Source organism: Triticum dicoccoides, chromosome 4B (assembly GCF_002162155.2).
Source record: "Triticum dicoccoides isolate Atlit2015 ecotype Zavitan chromosome 4B, WEW_v2.0, whole genome shotgun sequence".
Taxonomy (NCBI): Eukaryota; Viridiplantae; Streptophyta; class Magnoliopsida; order Poales; family Poaceae; genus Triticum; species Triticum dicoccoides.
Window position 1 is genome coordinate 545,612,365 of NC_041387.1, and position 18,980 is coordinate 545,631,344.

The window sequence follows — 18,980 nt, forward strand, 5'->3', positions numbered from 1 at the left end:
GTCAAGAAGATGAACAAAAGAAAAAGGATGGTTAGGGGAGCCGCTGTTTTTGTCACACTTGCTGCAATTGCAGTCATTGTTCGAGCTATAATAAGGAAGAGAAGAGCATGTATTACATATTGCCCAATGCACGAAAGAGATCGAATCAGATATGATTACCTAGATCAAAAAATTTGGCAAAGCGATATGTTATGTAAAAACATGTTAAGGTTTGAAAGAGTTGCGTTCTTTCGCTTGTGTGGCATACTCAGGGATCGCAAATTGCTAGAAGATAGTCCACATCTTAGCGTGGAGCAACAATTAGCGATGTTTTTGCATACAATTGGGCATAACCTTCGGAATAGGGTTATTTCGGCCAATTTTTGTAGATCATACGGCACAACCAGCATCTATTTTAGAAAGGTTCTCCATGCCATAGGGGAGCTTCGTAATGATTACATAACGCCACCATCATTGGAGATCCCCACAAAAATTACAGGAAATCATCGATTTGACCCATATTTTAAGGTAAATTCAGAAACTATTCGTTAGCTATCTAGGCTATATGATATGCCATTTATTAATACATGTCACTATATAGGATTGTATTGGAGCTATCGATGGTACACATGTGCAAGCAGGTGTTACCAAAGATGTGGAGCATTCTTTTCAGGGTAGGAAGGCCTTCACCACTCAAAATGTGATGGCAGCGGTAGATTTTGATCTACGCTTCACATATGTGTTAGCTGGTTGGGAAGGGTCAGCACATGATGCAACTGTTTTAGCTGATGCATTAACACATGAGAGGGGCTTACAAGTACCACCGGGTAAGAAGTTGCCTAGGATACAAAAATTGTCCATTTGTTATTACCTTACAAGAACCATTGTCACCAATTATTATTTTTTAGGAAAGTTCTACCTAGTTGATGCTGGCTATGGAGCAAAGCCTGGGTTCTTGCCCCCTTTTCGTGGTGTGAGGTACCATTTGAACGAGTGGGGCAACAATCCAGTCCAAAATGATAGGGAGCTATTCAACCTTAGGCACTCATCTCTACGGGTGACGGTGGAGAGGGCTTTTGGATCTCTGAAGAGGCGCTTCAAAATTTTAGATGATGCCAAACCATTCTTCTCTTTCTGGGTGCAAGTTGACCTTGTTATAGCTTGTTGTGTTCTTCATAATTATGCACTGTCACAAGGGATTGATGAATTTATTATACCGGAAGTGGCATGGACCACCCAACCAATTCGAACATCAAGGCAACAAGCAAGTGACGTTAGGGCCGTGGTAGACCGTAGGATGCAAATGGGAGCCCAAATGTGGGAAGATAAACAACTAATGTATGCTAATATATGAGTGTGGCACACTCCATGTATTTGAACCTTGTATTTGTGATGTTTATGCAACTACATTTGAATTTATTTGATGGCTGGGCAGATTGTATCATTTACTAAATTTGAACCATGTATTTGTGATGTTTATGCAAGTACATTTGAATTTATTTGATGGCTGGACAGATTCTATCATTTACTAAATTTGAACCATGTATTTGTGATGTTTATGCAAGTACATTTGAATTTATTTGATGGTTGGACAGATTGTATCTCTTATTATTTGGACAGAAATGGAGAGTGTTGAAGCTGCAAGTGCGAACTCCGGGAGAGTTGGGATCATTGTTTGGACCAATGCCATGACAAAAACCATGCTTGGTTTTTTGGCTGGTCTTGTTGCTGATGGGAAGAGAACGTCAAGTGGCTTCAGGGACGTGCATCATAGACAATGTGCTATTGTTTTGAACGAGCAATTCAAGCTTTCTGTCACCGGAGAGCAAGTCAAAAATCATCTCAAGAAGTGGAGGAAGATTTGGACGAAGGTGGTCAATTTGAAGAATTTAAGTGGAGCTCTATGGGATGAAGATACTTGCACAATTAGGCTCAGCGAGGAGCACTATGCAGGGCATTGTATGGTATGCTTCTCACCCTACAAATCCGATGTCGTTTTATGTTTGCATTATGCTAATCATTTTGCACAATGTTTGTAGACCCACAAAGCTGATGCCCCTTCCTGAATACCCCAATTGAGCACTATCATGCCATGGCTGCCATTTATGGGACAATTGGGGCCAAGGGGCTGAATGGCAGATCTGGCAATGATCTTCTTTCCATTGATCTTGAAGACGAGGAGAACGGTGAGGTCAACACGTCACCAAATGTTGGTGAATCTTCTGTCCCCAAGGCACCACCAAAAAAAGGCTAAGGTAAAGCATGTTCGTGAAGATCCACTTAATTGAATTCTCAAAGATGGGTTCAAACTTGTGGCCGATGCGCTTGTGAAGTCTAGTGGAGATGATGATGATATACCAGATGACCTTTGGGATGTAGTCTCCACATTGCCAGATTTTAGTGAAGAGCACGTAGCCCACTACTATGCGCATCTTGTGGACAACCCAAAGAATGCAAGAGCCTTCATGAAACTTTTCCAAACCAACAAGTCTGTTTGGGTGAGTAGGTATATCAAGAAGAACTTCTAAATTCGATATGGTTGTATGGTTGTCAAGTATGTGAACCTGACATGTATGCTTCCTAGTGCACTTTGGTTGCTTTTGGAGAGAACTAGGCGTGTCTGGCTGTCAAGTATGACTTGGACATGTATGGCTTTATTGCACTTTGCTTGCTTTTGGAGAGCTTCGTATATGAACTACACATGTATGGCTGTCAAATGTGTTTAACTATTTGACCTTGTTGAAATATGTGTTTTATGTGTTGTCATTTATATGTTGAACTTGTCAATATATATTGTTATGTTGTCTTTCTTGAAAATATAAATGACATGCTGCCGAAATTTATAAATTTATGTCATTTCATTTTACACTCCGTGCTTCCAACCAAACACCGGAACGGAACCAACCCGTTACTCTCTTTTGCTCCTACCAAACACATGAATGGAATGGACCCGTTCCTCTAGAACGGAACCATTCCATTCCATGACAGTTGGTTCCCCAACCAAACACACCCTTAGAAAATACAATGGGCGTGCATACCTCTCCTGATCACTTGCAATCCAAATCAAATTAGTATTGGCAAAAAAATTGGGCATCCTCACAACAAGTTTTATTTTTTTGTGCCATTTAAAAAGTCTTCTACCTTTCGAAAAATATTATGTATTTTTTGGAATCATTGATGCATCTTAAAATATTTGTGTAGTATTAAGAAAAGTGTTCATGTATTTATATAATGTTTATATCATTTAAAATATATCACCATTTTCTAAAAAAATCATGTAATTCTAAAAAGTGTTCATGTGCTTAAAATATATTCGTAATTTTAAAAATACGCATGCTCTTTAAAATTTTTATGTGATTTAAAAAGTGTTCGTGTTTAAAAAAACATTCATGTGAGTTGGCACAAGAGCGATAGTGTATGGACTGGGAGTATGCAATAGATCAAGAAGGACAGTTGTGACGCCCAGAGATTAGTTTTAAAAATATTAGACGTTCACTTGCGAGCGTGGTTCAGTGACAGGTGTGAGTGAGGTGGCCTAGATCATCACCTTGGAATTGACCACGTTCGGACGCATTGAGATCAGGTGGATACCGTGACCATGGTCAGTGGACATGGGAAGGAGGATAACCACAACATGGATGAGACGCTATGTTCAAATAAATAATTTGGATCTGCGAAGGGGTTCAAATAGATAACTTGGACCTGCGAAGGGGTCTTGAGTGGTGCTTATTGTGCTAGGAGTATGCGATTTTTTTTCCAATGCAACGCACGAACATATTTGCTTCTTTTTTAGGCTAAAACACACGCTTTATTACTCAATAATGTTCTATGGAATACATCTCAAGTCTGGAGGTTGAAGCAGCCAAACATGGTGACCAATAGACAGACTAAGCGCGTATTTAGCGAGACTATGTGCCTCGTTATTTGTGGTTCTACGTTCAAAAATAAAAGAACAAGATTGAAATTCAGACTCCATTTGCTTGATCCCCGGATAATATGCGCATGTGTTCCTCCATTGCCTTCAGAAATATTGGAGACCACTTCCTTGCAGTCTGATGCGACCACCACTTGTGTTTGCATTAGATCAGATGCTAAAGCCAAAGCCTCCCTGCAAGCTAGATCTTCAAGAGACGCCGGGTCGGAGACACCCTCAAAACATATAGCTGAAGCTCCCATGAACGAGCCATCAATGGCTCTACAGATGACACCGATTGATCCGTGTCTTGCTGATTTGGTTGTAGCACCATCCACTTTGATCTTGCAGTGGCCCGGTGGCGGAGGAAGCCAGTGTTGAATCAACGTTGGAGCTCGCACCTGATTCTGTTGCGTAGGCCTTGAGGTTGATATCTCTGAGATGAAACAATCAACAAAGAGGTGCGTGCCCGCTGGACTTTGAAATATATTTTCATGGATTGCCTTCCGACGAGCATGCCAAATAGCCCATAGAGTGGGCACCTCCTATGTGACACTCTCTACGTCAAGTTGCTGCGGCTTTGCACAGGAGCGTCCCCGACTGGGCCGGCCCATGAAGATGGCGATCAACATGAACGAGCATTGCTGAAAAAATACTGCAATACCAGGGATTCAAACACAGGATCGAGAGATCCAGATGATGTGTTCCTACCAGCTCACCTCACACTCGTATGTGCTCATAACTTAGCATCAAACATAAAGAACTAGACACGCTTTGCAGATCCGAATTACTTTAGAAATTTCAAAGTAGTTTCTTTTTTCAAAAAATGGAATGTCCTGGCAAACACAAACACTTTCCAAATTTGGAACAATTTTCCGAAAAACTATGACATTTTCGAAAAATCAGGGACATTTTTTTGAAATCATGAAAAAAATTCTAAATAAGATTTTTTTTGGAAATTATGAATAATTTGTTCAAAACAAAATTTTTCAGAAAATTCAGAAAACATGAACATTTTTTGAGTATGTGAACAAAATTGAAAAGGCTGGAACTTTTTTTGAAATTACAGAACATTTTCAAATTTATGAAACAAAATTTAGAAATGAGAAATTTTTTTGAAATTCCTCGAACATATTTTGAGTTTGCGAACAAATTGTCAAAAACATGATTTCTTTTCAAATTAGTGAACACATTTATTGAAAATTCCAAATAGAAAAGAAAACCAAAAAAAGGAAAATATGAACATTTTTTAAAAAGGGAACATTTTTTAAATGCCACAACATTTTGTTTAAAATGCGAACATTATTTGAATTTATGAACAATTTTGGAAAATGCGGCCATTTTTTAAAAAACTGAAGGTTTTTTGAAAGTGGGAACAATTTTTTAAGGTTACGAACAATTTTTGCAACATTAAGTTTTTTCAAAAAAAATTGAAAAATAAAAAAGAAACGAAAAAAGAAACCGAAAAGGAAACAAGAACATTTTTAGACCAAAGTTAGAAATAGAAAACAATTTTAAAAATTCCAAGCAAATTTGAAAGTTGAACATTTTTTGAATACGTGAACAAAAGTTGAATACGTGAAGAAAATATAAAACGAATATGTTCAGAAATTCATGAACATTTTTGGATTTGTTTTAACGGAAACATTTTTTGAAGTCACGAACATTTTTTTAAAAGTTGTCAAAATTTTAAACAAAAACATTCTGAACAATTTTGTTAACACAAAATATTTTTCGAAAATTCCGAACATTTTTTGATAAATGCATACAGTTTTTGAATTTATGAACAAAATTTGAAAACACGAACATTTTTCAAATTTTGAACATTTTTGTAAAAGCGCGAACATTTTTTGAGGGAGAAAACATAAACTTTTAAAACAAAAAAGAAAAAAGAAAAAGAAACAGAAACAGAAATAGAAAAAGAAAGGAAAATAAAAACCGGTTCAGGAACCTTCTAGAAGTTCCCAAAACCGGAAAAAACCAGCTGGGAACCTCTAGAAGGTTCCCAAAACCGGGAGTGCTGGAACGGTTTAACGGGCCGGCCCGTTGCGTCGCTGCTCGGTGGCTCGCCTGTGCGAAGCGCCGGCAGTTTGACGCAACGAGCGGCATACAGGATTTTCGCATAGAGTGACTACAGGAACCTACAGCGCCTAGCGAAGGAACCTCGTTACTGGGCCGGGCCGCTAGACGTATAAGAAATCGGTATGGGCGAAATAGCCCTGGCGCAAACAAAAAAAGCCTCGCAGGGTACGTGCGCAGATCCGGAGAACCCGCCGGCGGATGGATCTCCCAGAAGAGGTGCTCGCCGACATCCTCCGCCGCGTCCCGCCACGCCACCTCGCCGCATGCAGGCGCGTCTGTGCGAACTGGCGCACCACCATCGACGCCCGCAGGCTGGTCCTCCCGCAACACCTCCTGCCGGGCGCGCCACGCGGCGCCTTCATCAACATGGCCGAAAGCTTGCGCGACACCTACTTCTTCGCGCGCGGCGGGCCCGCCGTCGGCTTCGACACCCGTCTCGCCGATGCGCCGACCAGCTGGTGCACCTCCTTCGTGGACCACTGCAACGGGCTCCTCCTGTGCGAGGCCGATGAGGGCACGCGCTTCGTCTACAACCCGGCCACGCGGAGGTCAGCCGTGCTGCCGCCCGCGCCGAGCTCGGAGCCTTCGGGAGTCGCATCAGGCGCGTACCTCGTGTTCGATCCCTTCGTGTCTCTCCACCACGAGGTGCTCCTGCTCCCCGAGTTGCCCGGCGAGCCCCAGCCCCCCGAACCTGCCGACTCACCGCCGCCGCCGCCGTTCAACGTGGGGCGGCTCTTCTTCGCGGACGCTGAGTCGTTGCCGCCGCCTCAGATCGACACCGACGACGAAACGGACGATGGGGAGGACTGGCTGTCCTGGGACTCGGAGGACGAACCGCGGAAGCGTGCGAGACCCCGTCAGAGCGAGCACGTCGAGGAGAAGGACACCTTGGGGCTTATGGAGTGGCCGCCGTCGCCGTACGTGGCGCAAGTGTTCTCGTCCGAGACCGGAAGGTGGAGCGACAGGGCGTTCGTCCGGGAAGGCGGCGCCGCGGGGACGGTGGCCGACATGTGGTCGGATCCACTGTCGCCCGGCCACGGAATGGGATTTGGTCATTGCCGGCCGCGCCGTCGCCACGCCGTCTACTGGCGGCAATCCCTATATGTCCATTGCCGCGGCGGTTTTCATCGTCAGGTACGTACATGAACCAATCATCATAACAGCATCACGTACATAGCCCACCTAGCTACTACAGTAATAATTTGCTTGCTAAATTATTATCGCTCTGCAGGTTCTCGCTGCTGACGGGAAAATATGTGGTGATCAAAACCCCAGGAGTTACCAAAGTCGCCGAGCATAGGTGGGTTACACCGTACCTGAGCAAGTCTCAGATGGGGGTTTACTACACCATTGTCGACTGCCTAAAGTTTCAGGTATGGGTACTGACCGAGGAATCACCAACGGCGACGCCGGTGTGGGAGATGGCGCATCACGCCGACCTCGAGCCCTCCATCAGGCAACTCATACGCAAAAACTTCCAAAACGCACAAAAGTATTGGGTCTTGGAGGATCCCAGGATACTCGAATCGTCGACGGAGCAGGGATACCAGGAATGGGACTCTGATAGCGACGATGATGATGGCACCAATGTCGCTGAAGAAGAAGAAGAAGGCGGCGTCGCCCTAGGCTGGTACATTGGTTGGTTGGATTTCTTGGGGTATCATCCTCGCAAGGAGATCGTCTTCTTGGGCCACCAGTACGAGCGTCGCGCTTATGCCTACTACCTGAGCACTTCCAAGCTTGAGTACCTTGGTTGTCTTCGGTTGGCACCACGGGACCAGCCTTTCCCGGCTTGCGTGCAGGAGTCGCACGTGTATACCCCGTGCAGGATCGACCTGCTTTATGATCAGAATGGTGTCTCTGTTGATTTGAGTAAATGGGTTTCATAAGCTAGATAGCTAATGAAACAATATTAGTGTTTGTCTACCTTTGGTTTTAAAAAACAATAATAGTGAGATATGGAGTAGTATTGAAGATTTGGAGAATAAAATTAATGAACTGTGAAACCCTTCTGTAAATTTATACCAGCATTTACAATGTTGTAATTGCCAGGTGTGGAACCAGTGCTTTTACATGCATGTAGTTGCTGAAATTGCTTTGCACAATAAGTTTACACTGCTACTGTGCAAGTGCTACACAAGGAGAAAATATATGGAACCAAAAGAAGAAGAAAATAGGCTCGAGACAGTGAGGTTACTAGAACTGCAGGCTTCTGTAGGGTATAGACCTTCCCACTCCTTTGTGTTTGTCAGTTTTCAGGATTCCCCCTACTAGCATATGCGCATGAGGACTTAATCGACTTAAACAATCTTTTTCCAGTGCAATGTTTCGTGCAAATCAAGATAGCATCATGAGAACAAACGGTGACACCTATTGCTGTTGCTGAGCCTGGGCCAGCAGGAAAAGCATAGTACATAGCCATTTTGGCACTGGAAAACACAGAACAAGCTGTGATCATGCAAGGGCTATCTAAAACTTTGCTTCTTATCAAACGTCTTCTCTAATTGTCGGTCATTTAAGAGACCAGTCCAAATGCCAGCTTAAATATACACCAAAACATTGTAGATCACATGGCTTTAGCCTTCTGGACGGAATCTGGAGTTCACTATGTTTGAGCAAAGTATTGAAGAACTACAGTAATTTAGCATGTAGGCACAAAATACCACGGTCTTGACATAAGAAAGAACTTTGAAGTATTGAGAATATTGTGGACCTGTTTGGCAATAGCTTGTATGCGCCATTTGAAGCAGTTGCAAACACGCTCATTGCTAGCTAGCTCGACGTTGCAAGCTGATGAACGGCTATGCACAAACTAGTACGACCATGCACTAGCTAAACGGCCACTCTGAACGCACCATACTCAAGCTCAATGTTAAACTGATAAAAGGAGTTGGCTGTTGAACTACCACATATGCCAGCAGGTGCAGCGAGGGCCTGATCAGTCCATCTCGACCTAGCAAGTCAAGCATACGTAACAAAAACGAAAAGAAATCCCCACATACCTTCGCTAGATGAGGATCTCGTTATGTAGGGAACACAGATTAGGAGGAGGTGACTTTAGTAGGGAAAATCAAAAGCAGCGGCAGGAGGGCAAGCAGAAGGATGCAATGAAGGACAGTGCACTGACCGTTTTCCTCTCCTTTGTCGTTCTTTGATTTGTCCATGGCCGCCAACCAAGACGACAGGCGGCGACAACGGGTTGGGAGCGAGGTGAAGATAATACTAGCTTTTTCGTGTTCTCGGTTTAAGAAAAAAAGAAGGCCGGAAGCAAAAATCCAAATCGGTGCCCAGGCTCATTTGCTCCCGGCCAGAAAAGAATTCAAAACAAATACTAGCAAAATTCAAAAAAAATCCAATTTTTTGTGTGATAGATAATTTGATGCGTGAGGTCCGCTCCAAATTTCAACTCATTTGGATATCTCTCGGCGAAAAAGACAAGATATCATGGTTTTGAGAAAACTGTAGTATCAATAGTACAGTTAATATTTTGATTAAAAAAAGCTGACGGTGATTGCCCCCACATGTAATTGGATATAGGGCCGACACGACCGGGCCCAGCAATCCAGGAAACTACTCCCCCATGTAATTGGGTCAAGGGCCGACACGACCGGGCCCAGTAGTCCTTTCCCGTCAAGCCCCCCTCAACATCTGGGGTTACAAGCTTGCGCCACCAAGCTCGGCGATTAGGTGCGCCAGACGACGCTATTTAATTTGGTTTTCTCCATGCTGGCTACGCGAGGTGGGACTATTCTACACCGCCGTTCAGTGCGTCGGCCGCTGGGCAGCGTTTCCCGAGGTTCTAGCTTCTACAAAAGGGCCAGCCCAACTGCCCAACCCAGCGGCCATAGCGGAGGTGCCGGCAGCGACCATGGCGGAGGGTGGCGGCGCCCAAGGTGGTTGCGGGAGGTGCAAAGGAGGAGCGGAGTTTTCTGAAGCACCCTTCTGGTAAGGGCGGCGACCATGGCGGAGGGTGCGGCGGCGACCATTCGAGCATTAGCTCCTGGATGTGTACTCTTCATCGCCGTCCCTCTGGCCTCACCGCCCATTACTCCTCTAGAAGTCTGATGGCGGAAGCCTTGCCTGGTACACATGACAAATTAAGATAAGAACTCTGCGTGAATGTCACATCAGTTCAACTGATTATTCAGTTGCAAAGGTCATGAGGATATTGAGTCCAAAATGCATTTGAAGAAACTAGATTGTTCTCTCAGTGTCCTAAGAATCGGTAGAGATAACTGTGCAGTACTGCAGTGGCCTGCTTGCAGCTTATCATAATCTCTCATCACTGAAGACCACACAGCAAGCTAATGAAAATCGAACAAGAATGGTGCAACAGAATGGCAGTCGTGTGCATCAACACTGATACTATACTAACTTAGACACTTAAGCTAATCATGTGCTAGCAGAAACAAGAGACCTAGCAAATATTCAACATCAGGTTCATGAACCAATCACCATAGCAGCATCACAGGGCCGACCTAGCTACTGACAATTTGCTTGCTAAACTATTATCTCTGCAGGTTGTCGCTGCTGACGGGGAAAGTACATGGTGATCAAAACCCCGGGAGTTACCAAAGTCACCGAGCATAGGTGGGCTACGCCGTACTTGAGCTAGTCTTGGATAGGGGTTTACTACACCATTGTCGACTGCCTAAAGCTCCAGGTATGTCCGTATGTGTACTGACCGAAGAATCACCGACGACTACGCCTGTATGGGAGATGGCGCATCATGCCGACCTCGAGCCCTCCATCAGGCAACTCATGTGCAAAAACCTCCAAAACAGAGAGAAGTCTTGGGTCCTGGACGATCCCAGGAGAAGAAATCGTCGACGGAGAAGGGATGCCGAGAATGGGAAGATGATGATGGCACCAATGTCACGGAAGAAGAAGGCAGCGGCGTCACCTTAGGCAGGTACATTGGCTGGTTGGATTTCTTGGGGTACCATCCTCGCAAGGAGATCGTCTTCTTGGGCCACCAGTACGAGCCTTGCGCCTATGCCTACTACCTGAGCACTTCCAAGCTTGAGTACCTTGGTGATCTTTTGCTGCTACCAAAGGGATGAGCGTTTTCCCGCTTGCGTGCGGGAGTCGTATGTGTATACCCCGTGGAGGATCGACCTTCTTTCTGATGAGAATGGTGTCTCTGTTAATCTGAGTAAATGGGTTTCATAAGCTAGGTAGCTAATGAAACAATATTAGTGAGATATGGAGTAGTATAGAAGGATTTGGAGAATAAAATAAATGAACTGTGGAACTCTTTTGTACTACATTTAAACTAGCCTTTACAATAATGTAATCGCCAGGTGGAACCAGTGCTTTTACATATATAGATGTACTTGCTGAAATTACTTTGCACAATAAGTTTACAATGCTACACATGTTTGCATTGAGACAGTGAGGTTACTAGAACTGCAGAAATCATGTATGGAACCAAAAGAAAGGCTTCTGTAGGGTATAGACCTCCCCACACTTTTGTGTTTGTGACAGAGGCCTACTAGCTGCTCTGATTTCACATTGCCAGCCCTGAGGCAAACCCACCAAGGGCGTCATGTTTGTGTAATTGTGTTCAGGGTGATCGTCCTCTTCAAGAAGTACAAAAGACAGGGACACCCCCAAATTTACTAGAAATGCCTGGCTGTAGATGAAGTGCAAGCAATCAGTACTATGGTTGACAAGAAAGTGGCCTGACCAACATCCCGTGAAGCCTCTATATCCACAACCAGGAATAGCGCATGTTTGAAGGAGCAAAAAAACAAAGTTTCTCTCCATGAGTGTTTCTTTGTGCATACAACCCCACTTGGGCACTTGGCATATGCGCAGGAGGACTTAATCAACTTACTACCTCCAATCCAAATTACTTGTCACTCAGACAGATGTATCTAGGCGTATTTTAGTGCTAGATACAGATACAAATAATATGGATAGGACGGAGTAACAATCTTTTCCAGTGCAATCTTTTGTGCAAATTAAGATAGAAACTTACTGCTGATCCTGAGCCATGGCCATTTTGGTACTGGAAAATACAAAACAAGCTATGGTCATCAAAAGGCTACCTAAAACTTTGCTTCTTATAAAACAATCTTCTCTAATGGAAGGTCATTTAAGAGACCAGTCCAAATGCCAGCATAAATATACACCAAAACCAACGGGGAGTCACGAAACAATGCGTACAACAACCTGCCTCTTGGGTTGCTCACGGCCGACTCCGGAGGCCGCACCGCCATCGCTCCTAGCCTTCACCACTGCTACTCCCTCCCTCACCGTCGTCGGAGGAGGCCGTCGGTCTAAGCCCCGCGGCGAACGGTCGTCCGGCGACGGTGAGGACATGCGCCGCCTCACCTCGGTGCCTCCAACCCGTTCCTCAGATTTAAGGTCCGTTCCTCAGATCTAAGGTCCCGGAGCCGCAACTCCTCTCCGGTAGGCGTGTGCTGACCCTTCGACGGCTGCTCGCACTCGTCGCCATCATGGGGAGGCCCGTCCTAACCTTCACCACCGCTACTCCCTCCCTCGCCGTTGTCGTCGCAAACCGCCGGTCTAAGCCCCGCGGCTGACGGTCGTCCGGCAGCGGTGAGTACATTCGTTGTCTCACCTTGATGCCTCCAACCCGTTCCTTAGATCTAAGGTCCCGGAGCCGCCATCTCCTCGTCGGCGTGTGCTGACCCTTCGACGGCTGCTCGCACTTGTCGCTGTCATAGGGAGGCTACTCCTAGCCTTCACCACTGCTACTCCCTCCCTCCTCGTCATCGTCAGAGGCCACCGGTCTAAGCCCCACGGCGGACGGTTGTCAGGCGGCGGCGAGGACGTGCGCTGCCTCACCTTTGGTGCCTCCAACTCGTTCCTCAGATCTAAGGTCCCGGATCCGTCATCTCCTCTCCGGTCGGCGTGTGCTGACCCTTTGACGGCTACTCGCACTCGTCGTCATCACAGGGAGGCCCCAGATGGATCTCACGTGGCAGTTGCGGTGCCATAGACTGGTCTACCTTGATCAAGATCCGACCAGTTGGCCCCTTGGCCGACGGGTCTGAGCAGAGCTATCTCTCATGAGATGACAGTCCTGTGGTGGCGGCCTCGCCGCGGATTGTGGGTCCACAGAAAGGTCTTTGCGAGGGTTCCTCTCTCCAGATCCTGTGGTTGCCTCGGCGGTTATATGCAAGCTATGGAGGAGATGCAGAGGGTATGCTGCGACGCCACATACTGGTCTACCTTGATCAAGATCCGACCAGTTGGCCCCTTGGCCGACGAGTCTGGGCAGGGCTATCTCCGATGAGATGGCAGTCCTATGGTGGCGATCTCGCCACGGATTGTGGGTCCACCAAAAGGTCTTTGCGAGGGATCCTCTCTCCAGATCCTGTGGTTGCCTCGGCGGTTAGATGCAAGCTATGGAGGACGACTTGACATTGCTATGGTTCATTCTTTCTACTTTTGGCTTTCCTATTGTCTGTTCATTCTTCATAGAAAGATCATCGCAATTTTCTACTTTCTCATCCTTTGCAGTTGCATTCATCTCATCTAGGTTCTCTCTAGTTTCCTCTACAAAAACGTTGGAAGAGTACAACCTCTGGATTCTCCACTTCACCTCCGGCCTTTTCAGACTCACGAGGACAAGTTCACTCCCTGCTGGCATTGAGGATGGTGCAGGGAGAGGAGGTTAGCCCGAAGTCTGAAAAGGCTCGAGGTGAAGAGGATGATCTAGAGGTTCAACTCTTCCAACATTTCTAAAGAGGGAATTAGAGAGAACCTAGATGAGATGAATGCAACTGCAATGGATGAGAAAGTTGAAAAATTGTGATGATCTTTCTATGAAGAATGAGCAGACAGGAGGAAAGCCAAAAGTAGAAGAATGAACCATAGCAATGCCAGGCGTCGCTCGAGTGGGCTTCCTCCACCATATAAAGCTCGAGACAAGGCTCGAGACGTCGCTAGAATGCTAGGCTTTAAAAGGCAAAATTCAGTAAATATTGCATCTAATTAATGACCATCAATACTATCAAGTGATTTTCTTTCTTTTTTGTTAAAGGGTGTTTTCGTAAGGACATGTGATACTTAATATATGGATCTAATTTAACCCATCATCTTGCCATATATAAATACTAGTGGGCGCGGGGCCACGCCGTGCCCCGTTGGTTTGTTTGGGATTTGTTTTTATAAAGTTGTTAAAATTTTGTTGCATGTTTTGAATGTGTGTGTGTTTATAGTGAGCGGGAGAACAGTTTCACTAATATATCTAAATATAATTTTATATTCATAGCTCTGAATGGTGTTTCTTTTTTGCCTTGTCAGCCAATCCAATGTTTTGTATTGAATTGATACGCACATAAGTATGGTGTATTGAAATTTATTATGTCATAATAGTTTGATGTATTGCAGTTTCTGGTTAGACTTCTGTCTTGGAAAGGAGCCATCCAAAAGTACAGATACAAATATTACCCTAGTGTTATAGTGACCTAAAAGACACAGTCAAACTTGATGTTTAATGTTGGACGGGACTGAGTAGCACACCTGCAAACTTGTTTCCTTATACTCCCTCCGTTCCTAAGATTTCACTATAGACTACATACGAATGCATATAGATGTATTTTAGAGTGTAGATTCACTCATTTTGCTCCGTATGTGGTACATAGTGAAATCTCTACAAAGACTTATATTTAGGAACGGAGGGAGCAAAAGATATCCAAAACATAGTTGGTTAGTACCGATGTTGCCTATTACAAAGGATAGCCAAAATATAGTTAGTGCAGTTGTTGTCTAAGTCATTTTGCGAGATGTTAGAAAATGACAAATGCCAATCCAGCTACGAAGAGTTGGCTGGTGTTATAGCATCTACAGCCGGACTTGGCAAATCTGAGCCCTCAAACGCGTCCGCGGACAGTGACAGGTCACGCCTCAAAAAATGCATTCCATATCCGGATACCTTAAATTAGAAACCAAAAATCCATATTATTACATGCAACGGTGAAACCTAATATAAGCGGTGCTCACTCGGTTCCGCTCCCCGCTCGCCCGGCTCCGCCATGGCCATGTCCGGCGGCCGGCTGCGCTCTTGAGAGTGTTGGTCCGGTCGCCAGCAAGGTAGGGTAGTGCATGGGACACGAGCTGGCTCATGGGACTCAAGGCGCCGCCATCTCTCATGCCCTACTCTTTCTCGTCGGAGCCCGGAACCAGAACGGTGCCGGTGGATGTCAGATCGATGACAGATCCTTCCTGGGACGAGCCACGGACGTCGACGACGAAGCGGTTGTGGCACCCGAACTGATGCGCCATACGAGACGACGGAGAATGCGACTTCGCCTCGCCGACGTCCACCACCGCAAGGGCCGTCGCCGTCTCCCGTGCCCGGTGCCTTGCACGGGGGCACACCGTGCCATGGCCTCGTTGGACGAGGCCCATGGTGTGTCTCATGCTCGGCACGCCAACGGAGGGGTTGTGCGTCTGCCAATGCATTCGGACGCCAGACGAACCACACGGCCTCCGGCGAGGAAGCTACGGCTGGCCTAGCGCCTGATCCATGCGTCATTTGGGCGGACGCAATGAATTCCCGATGGAAGGAGTCCGAGCGATGCCTCGCATGAGCCTCCTCTTGAGAGCCGCGAAGCGCAAGCCGGACGGCCGGCCATCTCCTCCACGGGGCCGCGTGGGATGAGCTCGGGGTCGACGAATCTGGAGGTGAAGGACTCGGATCCGCTACCCGCCGAAGACGGCCGGAAGGAGCTGGAGACGAGCTTGGGTGGCGAAGGGGAGTGAAGTGGCTAGGGTTTGGTCCGGGAGCGGATGGGGAGGAATTTATGTGGGGTCGGGTGGGCCAGCGTGGGCCGGGTCCGACGTGGCGGGTGTGCCCGGGCGCCCCCATATTTGGGCTGGATATGAGGGGTGCTAGTCAGCCCGGGCGTTTGAGGGGGCCGTCTGGGTAAAAAATCGTGACCAAAAAATCGTGACCAGACAATGACCGGCGCGCCTTCCCGGGCGTATGAGGCGGGTTTGAGGCGTCCGACTGTAGATGCTCTTACTGGTATAGAATGATCCTTCCTCTCTTCAGATAAGGGGTCCCCTCCTCTCTTCAGATCATATAGGAAGGAAGGTTATCAAAATCGCGGGCAAAGGAGTTTTGGAATTGGCAGTAAAATTATAGGAAGGAAGGCGCGATCTCCCGCGAAATCGGCGCGATCTCCTGCGATTCTGGGAAGGAAGCAAATCGCACGGAAAATTCTGAGCCGCTATAGCAGTGTTAGACTATTACTTGGCTCTCAAGTTACCTAATCCTAGTCGTATTGTAATAGTCCTAGTCGTATTGTAATAGGTATGGTTGGCTTGTAAACTCTTATATATACCGCTCTATGTGTCCGGCAAATCAATAACAATAGTTTTATTCAAATCTTACATGGTATCTTAGAGTTCCTGGTCCTAGGGTATGGCTCCGCCGCCCACCCCACCGCCGCTGCCGCCGCCCGGCTACTTTGAGCGCCGGGCCGCTACCCTCGCCCGCGCCGCCGCCACAGCTTCCTCCTCCTCTACCCTAGCTCTACTACCCCCACCTATGCCCCCGGTGCTCTCCCTCACCGATACAATCTCGGATATTAGTCCTTATATCGCCATCACCCTCGATCTCAACTCCCACAACTACTACCATTGGCGCCACCTCTTCGAAGTTCACCTCGGGCGCTGCAATCTTCGCTCCCATGTCGACGCCACCGCCGTGCTGCAATCCCATGATTCCCAATGGGTCAAGGATGACCTCGCCATCATCCAATGGATCTACATGCGCGTCTCCACCGAGATCTTCAACCTTGTCTTTCAGGATGCTGCCACCGCCGCCGGTCTCTGGGTGGCTCTTCAGCAGTTGTTCCAAGACAACGTCGATGCTCGCACCAATCTACTCCACACCGAGCTCAGGAATACGGTGCAAGGCGACTCCTCTCTCAGTGTCTACTGCCAACGCCTCAGGTCCATCACCGACGAACTCCGTGAACTTGGTGATCCCGTTGAAGATCGGCAGCTCATCAACATCCTTCTCATCGGGCTCAGCGAAAAGTTCGACAAGCAGGCCTCCTTCATCCCCATGATGCGGCCTCAGCCAACTTTTGCCGAGGTGCGCTCCATCCTCCAGTGGGCCGACCGTGCTCAATCCAACAAGGACGCTCGCACTCAGCTCTTCGCCACCGGGGATATAGAAGTCGGCGCGGAGACGATGGAGGGTTTTCTGCACACCCTCGTGGCTGGCCGAGTGGGCCAGCAGCAGAACCTGGTGACGGAGGTCGTCGTGCTCCGGCACGAAGATACGGCGCCCATGCAGGAGCAAGCCATCTGCTAGGCGCCACGGCTCCTCCAGGTCGCCCGCAGCAAGCCGCTGCTGAAGGAGTAGAGCATCCGGCGCGGCCGCGGTGGCCCGACGGATGTCGGCAAAGAGGGAGAAAGAGGGCCCCGAGCAGATGCAGAGCACCACCCCCTCGGAGTCGCCAACGGCAGCGTCGTGGTCGGCGTCGCGATGAGACAGGGCGTCAGCCACGGTGTTAAGGCGGCCCGGACGATATTCGACGGTGAAGTCGAAGCCAAAGAGCTTGCTGATCCACTGATGCTGCGGCACGGTAAACAGCCTCTGGTCCAATAAGAACTTGAGGCTGTAGTGATTCGTGCGAATCCCGAATGACCGGCCCCAAAGAGAGGGCCGCCAATGGCGCACCGCCTGCACCAAGCCAATGAGCTCCCGCTCATAAGCCGCGAGCTTAAGATGGCGCGCGGCGAAGGGCCTGCTGAAGAACGCAAGAGGTCCATCGCCCTGATGAAGGACAGCACCGAACCCCACACCGGAGGCGTCGCAGTCCACGATGAACGGGCGGTTGAAGTCGGGCATCTGAAGAACGGTACCCGTCATGAGGGCCCCCTTAAGAGCCTCAAATGCCGCTATCGCCTCCGCATCCCAGGCAAAGGTGTCGCGACGTAGCAGGCGCATGAGCGGGGACGCGATGAGGCAGAACTCCCGGATAAATTTCTGGTAGTACCGCGCGAGGCCCAGGAAGCCACGAAGAGCCCGCGGTGAGTGCGGGGTTGGCCAGGCCGCGACGGCCGCCACCTTGTCGGCGTCCATAGCAACCCCCTCGGCCGAGACGACATGGCCGAGGTAGGCGACTGAAGGCGTCCCGAACGAGCACTTCGAGCGCTTAAGATGAAGATGGTGCACTCGAAGCTCGTTGAAGATGATGGCAACGTGCTGAAGGTGCTCCGCCCATGAAGTGATGTAGATAAGAATATCATCAAAGAAAACAAGCACAAACCGACGCAAGTAGGGGCAGATGATGTCATTCATCAAAGCTTGGAAGGTCGCCGGGGCGTTGGAGAGGACAAAAGGCATCATCAAGAACTTGAAGTGGCCATGATGAGTCTGAAACGCTGTCTTGGAGACATCATCCGGGTGCATCCACACTTGGTGGTAGCCCGACCGGAGGTCGAGCTTTGGTGAAGAAGCGCGCCCCATGTAGCTCGTCCAGGAGCTCGTCGACCACCGGAATAGGAAACTTGTCCTTGAGCGTCATAGCATTAAGGGCGCGGTAGTCGATGCAGAAGCGCCACGTTCCGTCCGACTTGCGGACGAGGAGGACCGGCGCCGAAAACGGCAACGTGGAGACCCGGATGATGCCCAAGGCGAGCATGAGCACGCGCTGCCGCTCCAGCTCGTCCTTCTGCAGCTGGGGATAGCGGTAGGACCGCACTGCGACCGGCGCCGTGCCCGGCAGGAGATGAATACGGTGATCACACACCCGGGCTGGCAGAAGGCCCTGAGGCTCGTCAAAGAGGTTGTCGTGCTGCTGTAGGAGGTGATCCAACAGTGGGTGCTCGGGCTCGGTGGCGGTCGCGGCCAGCTGAAGCTGCGACATCGCTGGTAGGCGCCCCCAACGCCCTCCCACTGGAAGCGGCAGCCTAGATGCCAGAAGGTCATCGTCAGGGCGTCGAAGTCCCAGAAGATGGGACCGAGAGTCTGCAAGAAGTCGATGCCGAGGATGAAGTCGAAGCAGCC

The 18,980-nt window shown here is 48.2% G+C and overlaps 1 protein-coding gene and 1 long non-coding RNA gene across 2 annotated transcripts; both read left to right on the forward strand.

Moving 5' to 3' along the window:
- The first annotated feature begins 351 nt into the window (after window positions 1-351).
- Window positions 352-1,082, forward strand: LOC119293856. Its single transcript, XR_005143237.1, has 3 exons — window positions 352-507; window positions 581-806; window positions 888-1,082. It is a non-coding gene; the product is annotated as an uncharacterized LOC119293856 (long non-coding RNA).
- Window positions 1,083-1,578: 496 nt separating this feature from the next.
- LOC119293857 lies at window positions 1,579-2,212 on the forward strand. Its single transcript, XM_037572200.1, has 2 exons — window positions 1,579-1,943; window positions 2,019-2,212. Exons 1-2 carry the CDS (start codon window positions 1,602-1,604, stop codon window positions 2,043-2,045), a joined length of 369 nt encoding a protein of 122 aa, XP_037428097.1. The 5' UTR covers window positions 1,579-1,601; the 3' UTR covers window positions 2,046-2,212.
- Window positions 2,213-18,980: the final 16,768 nt, after the last annotated feature.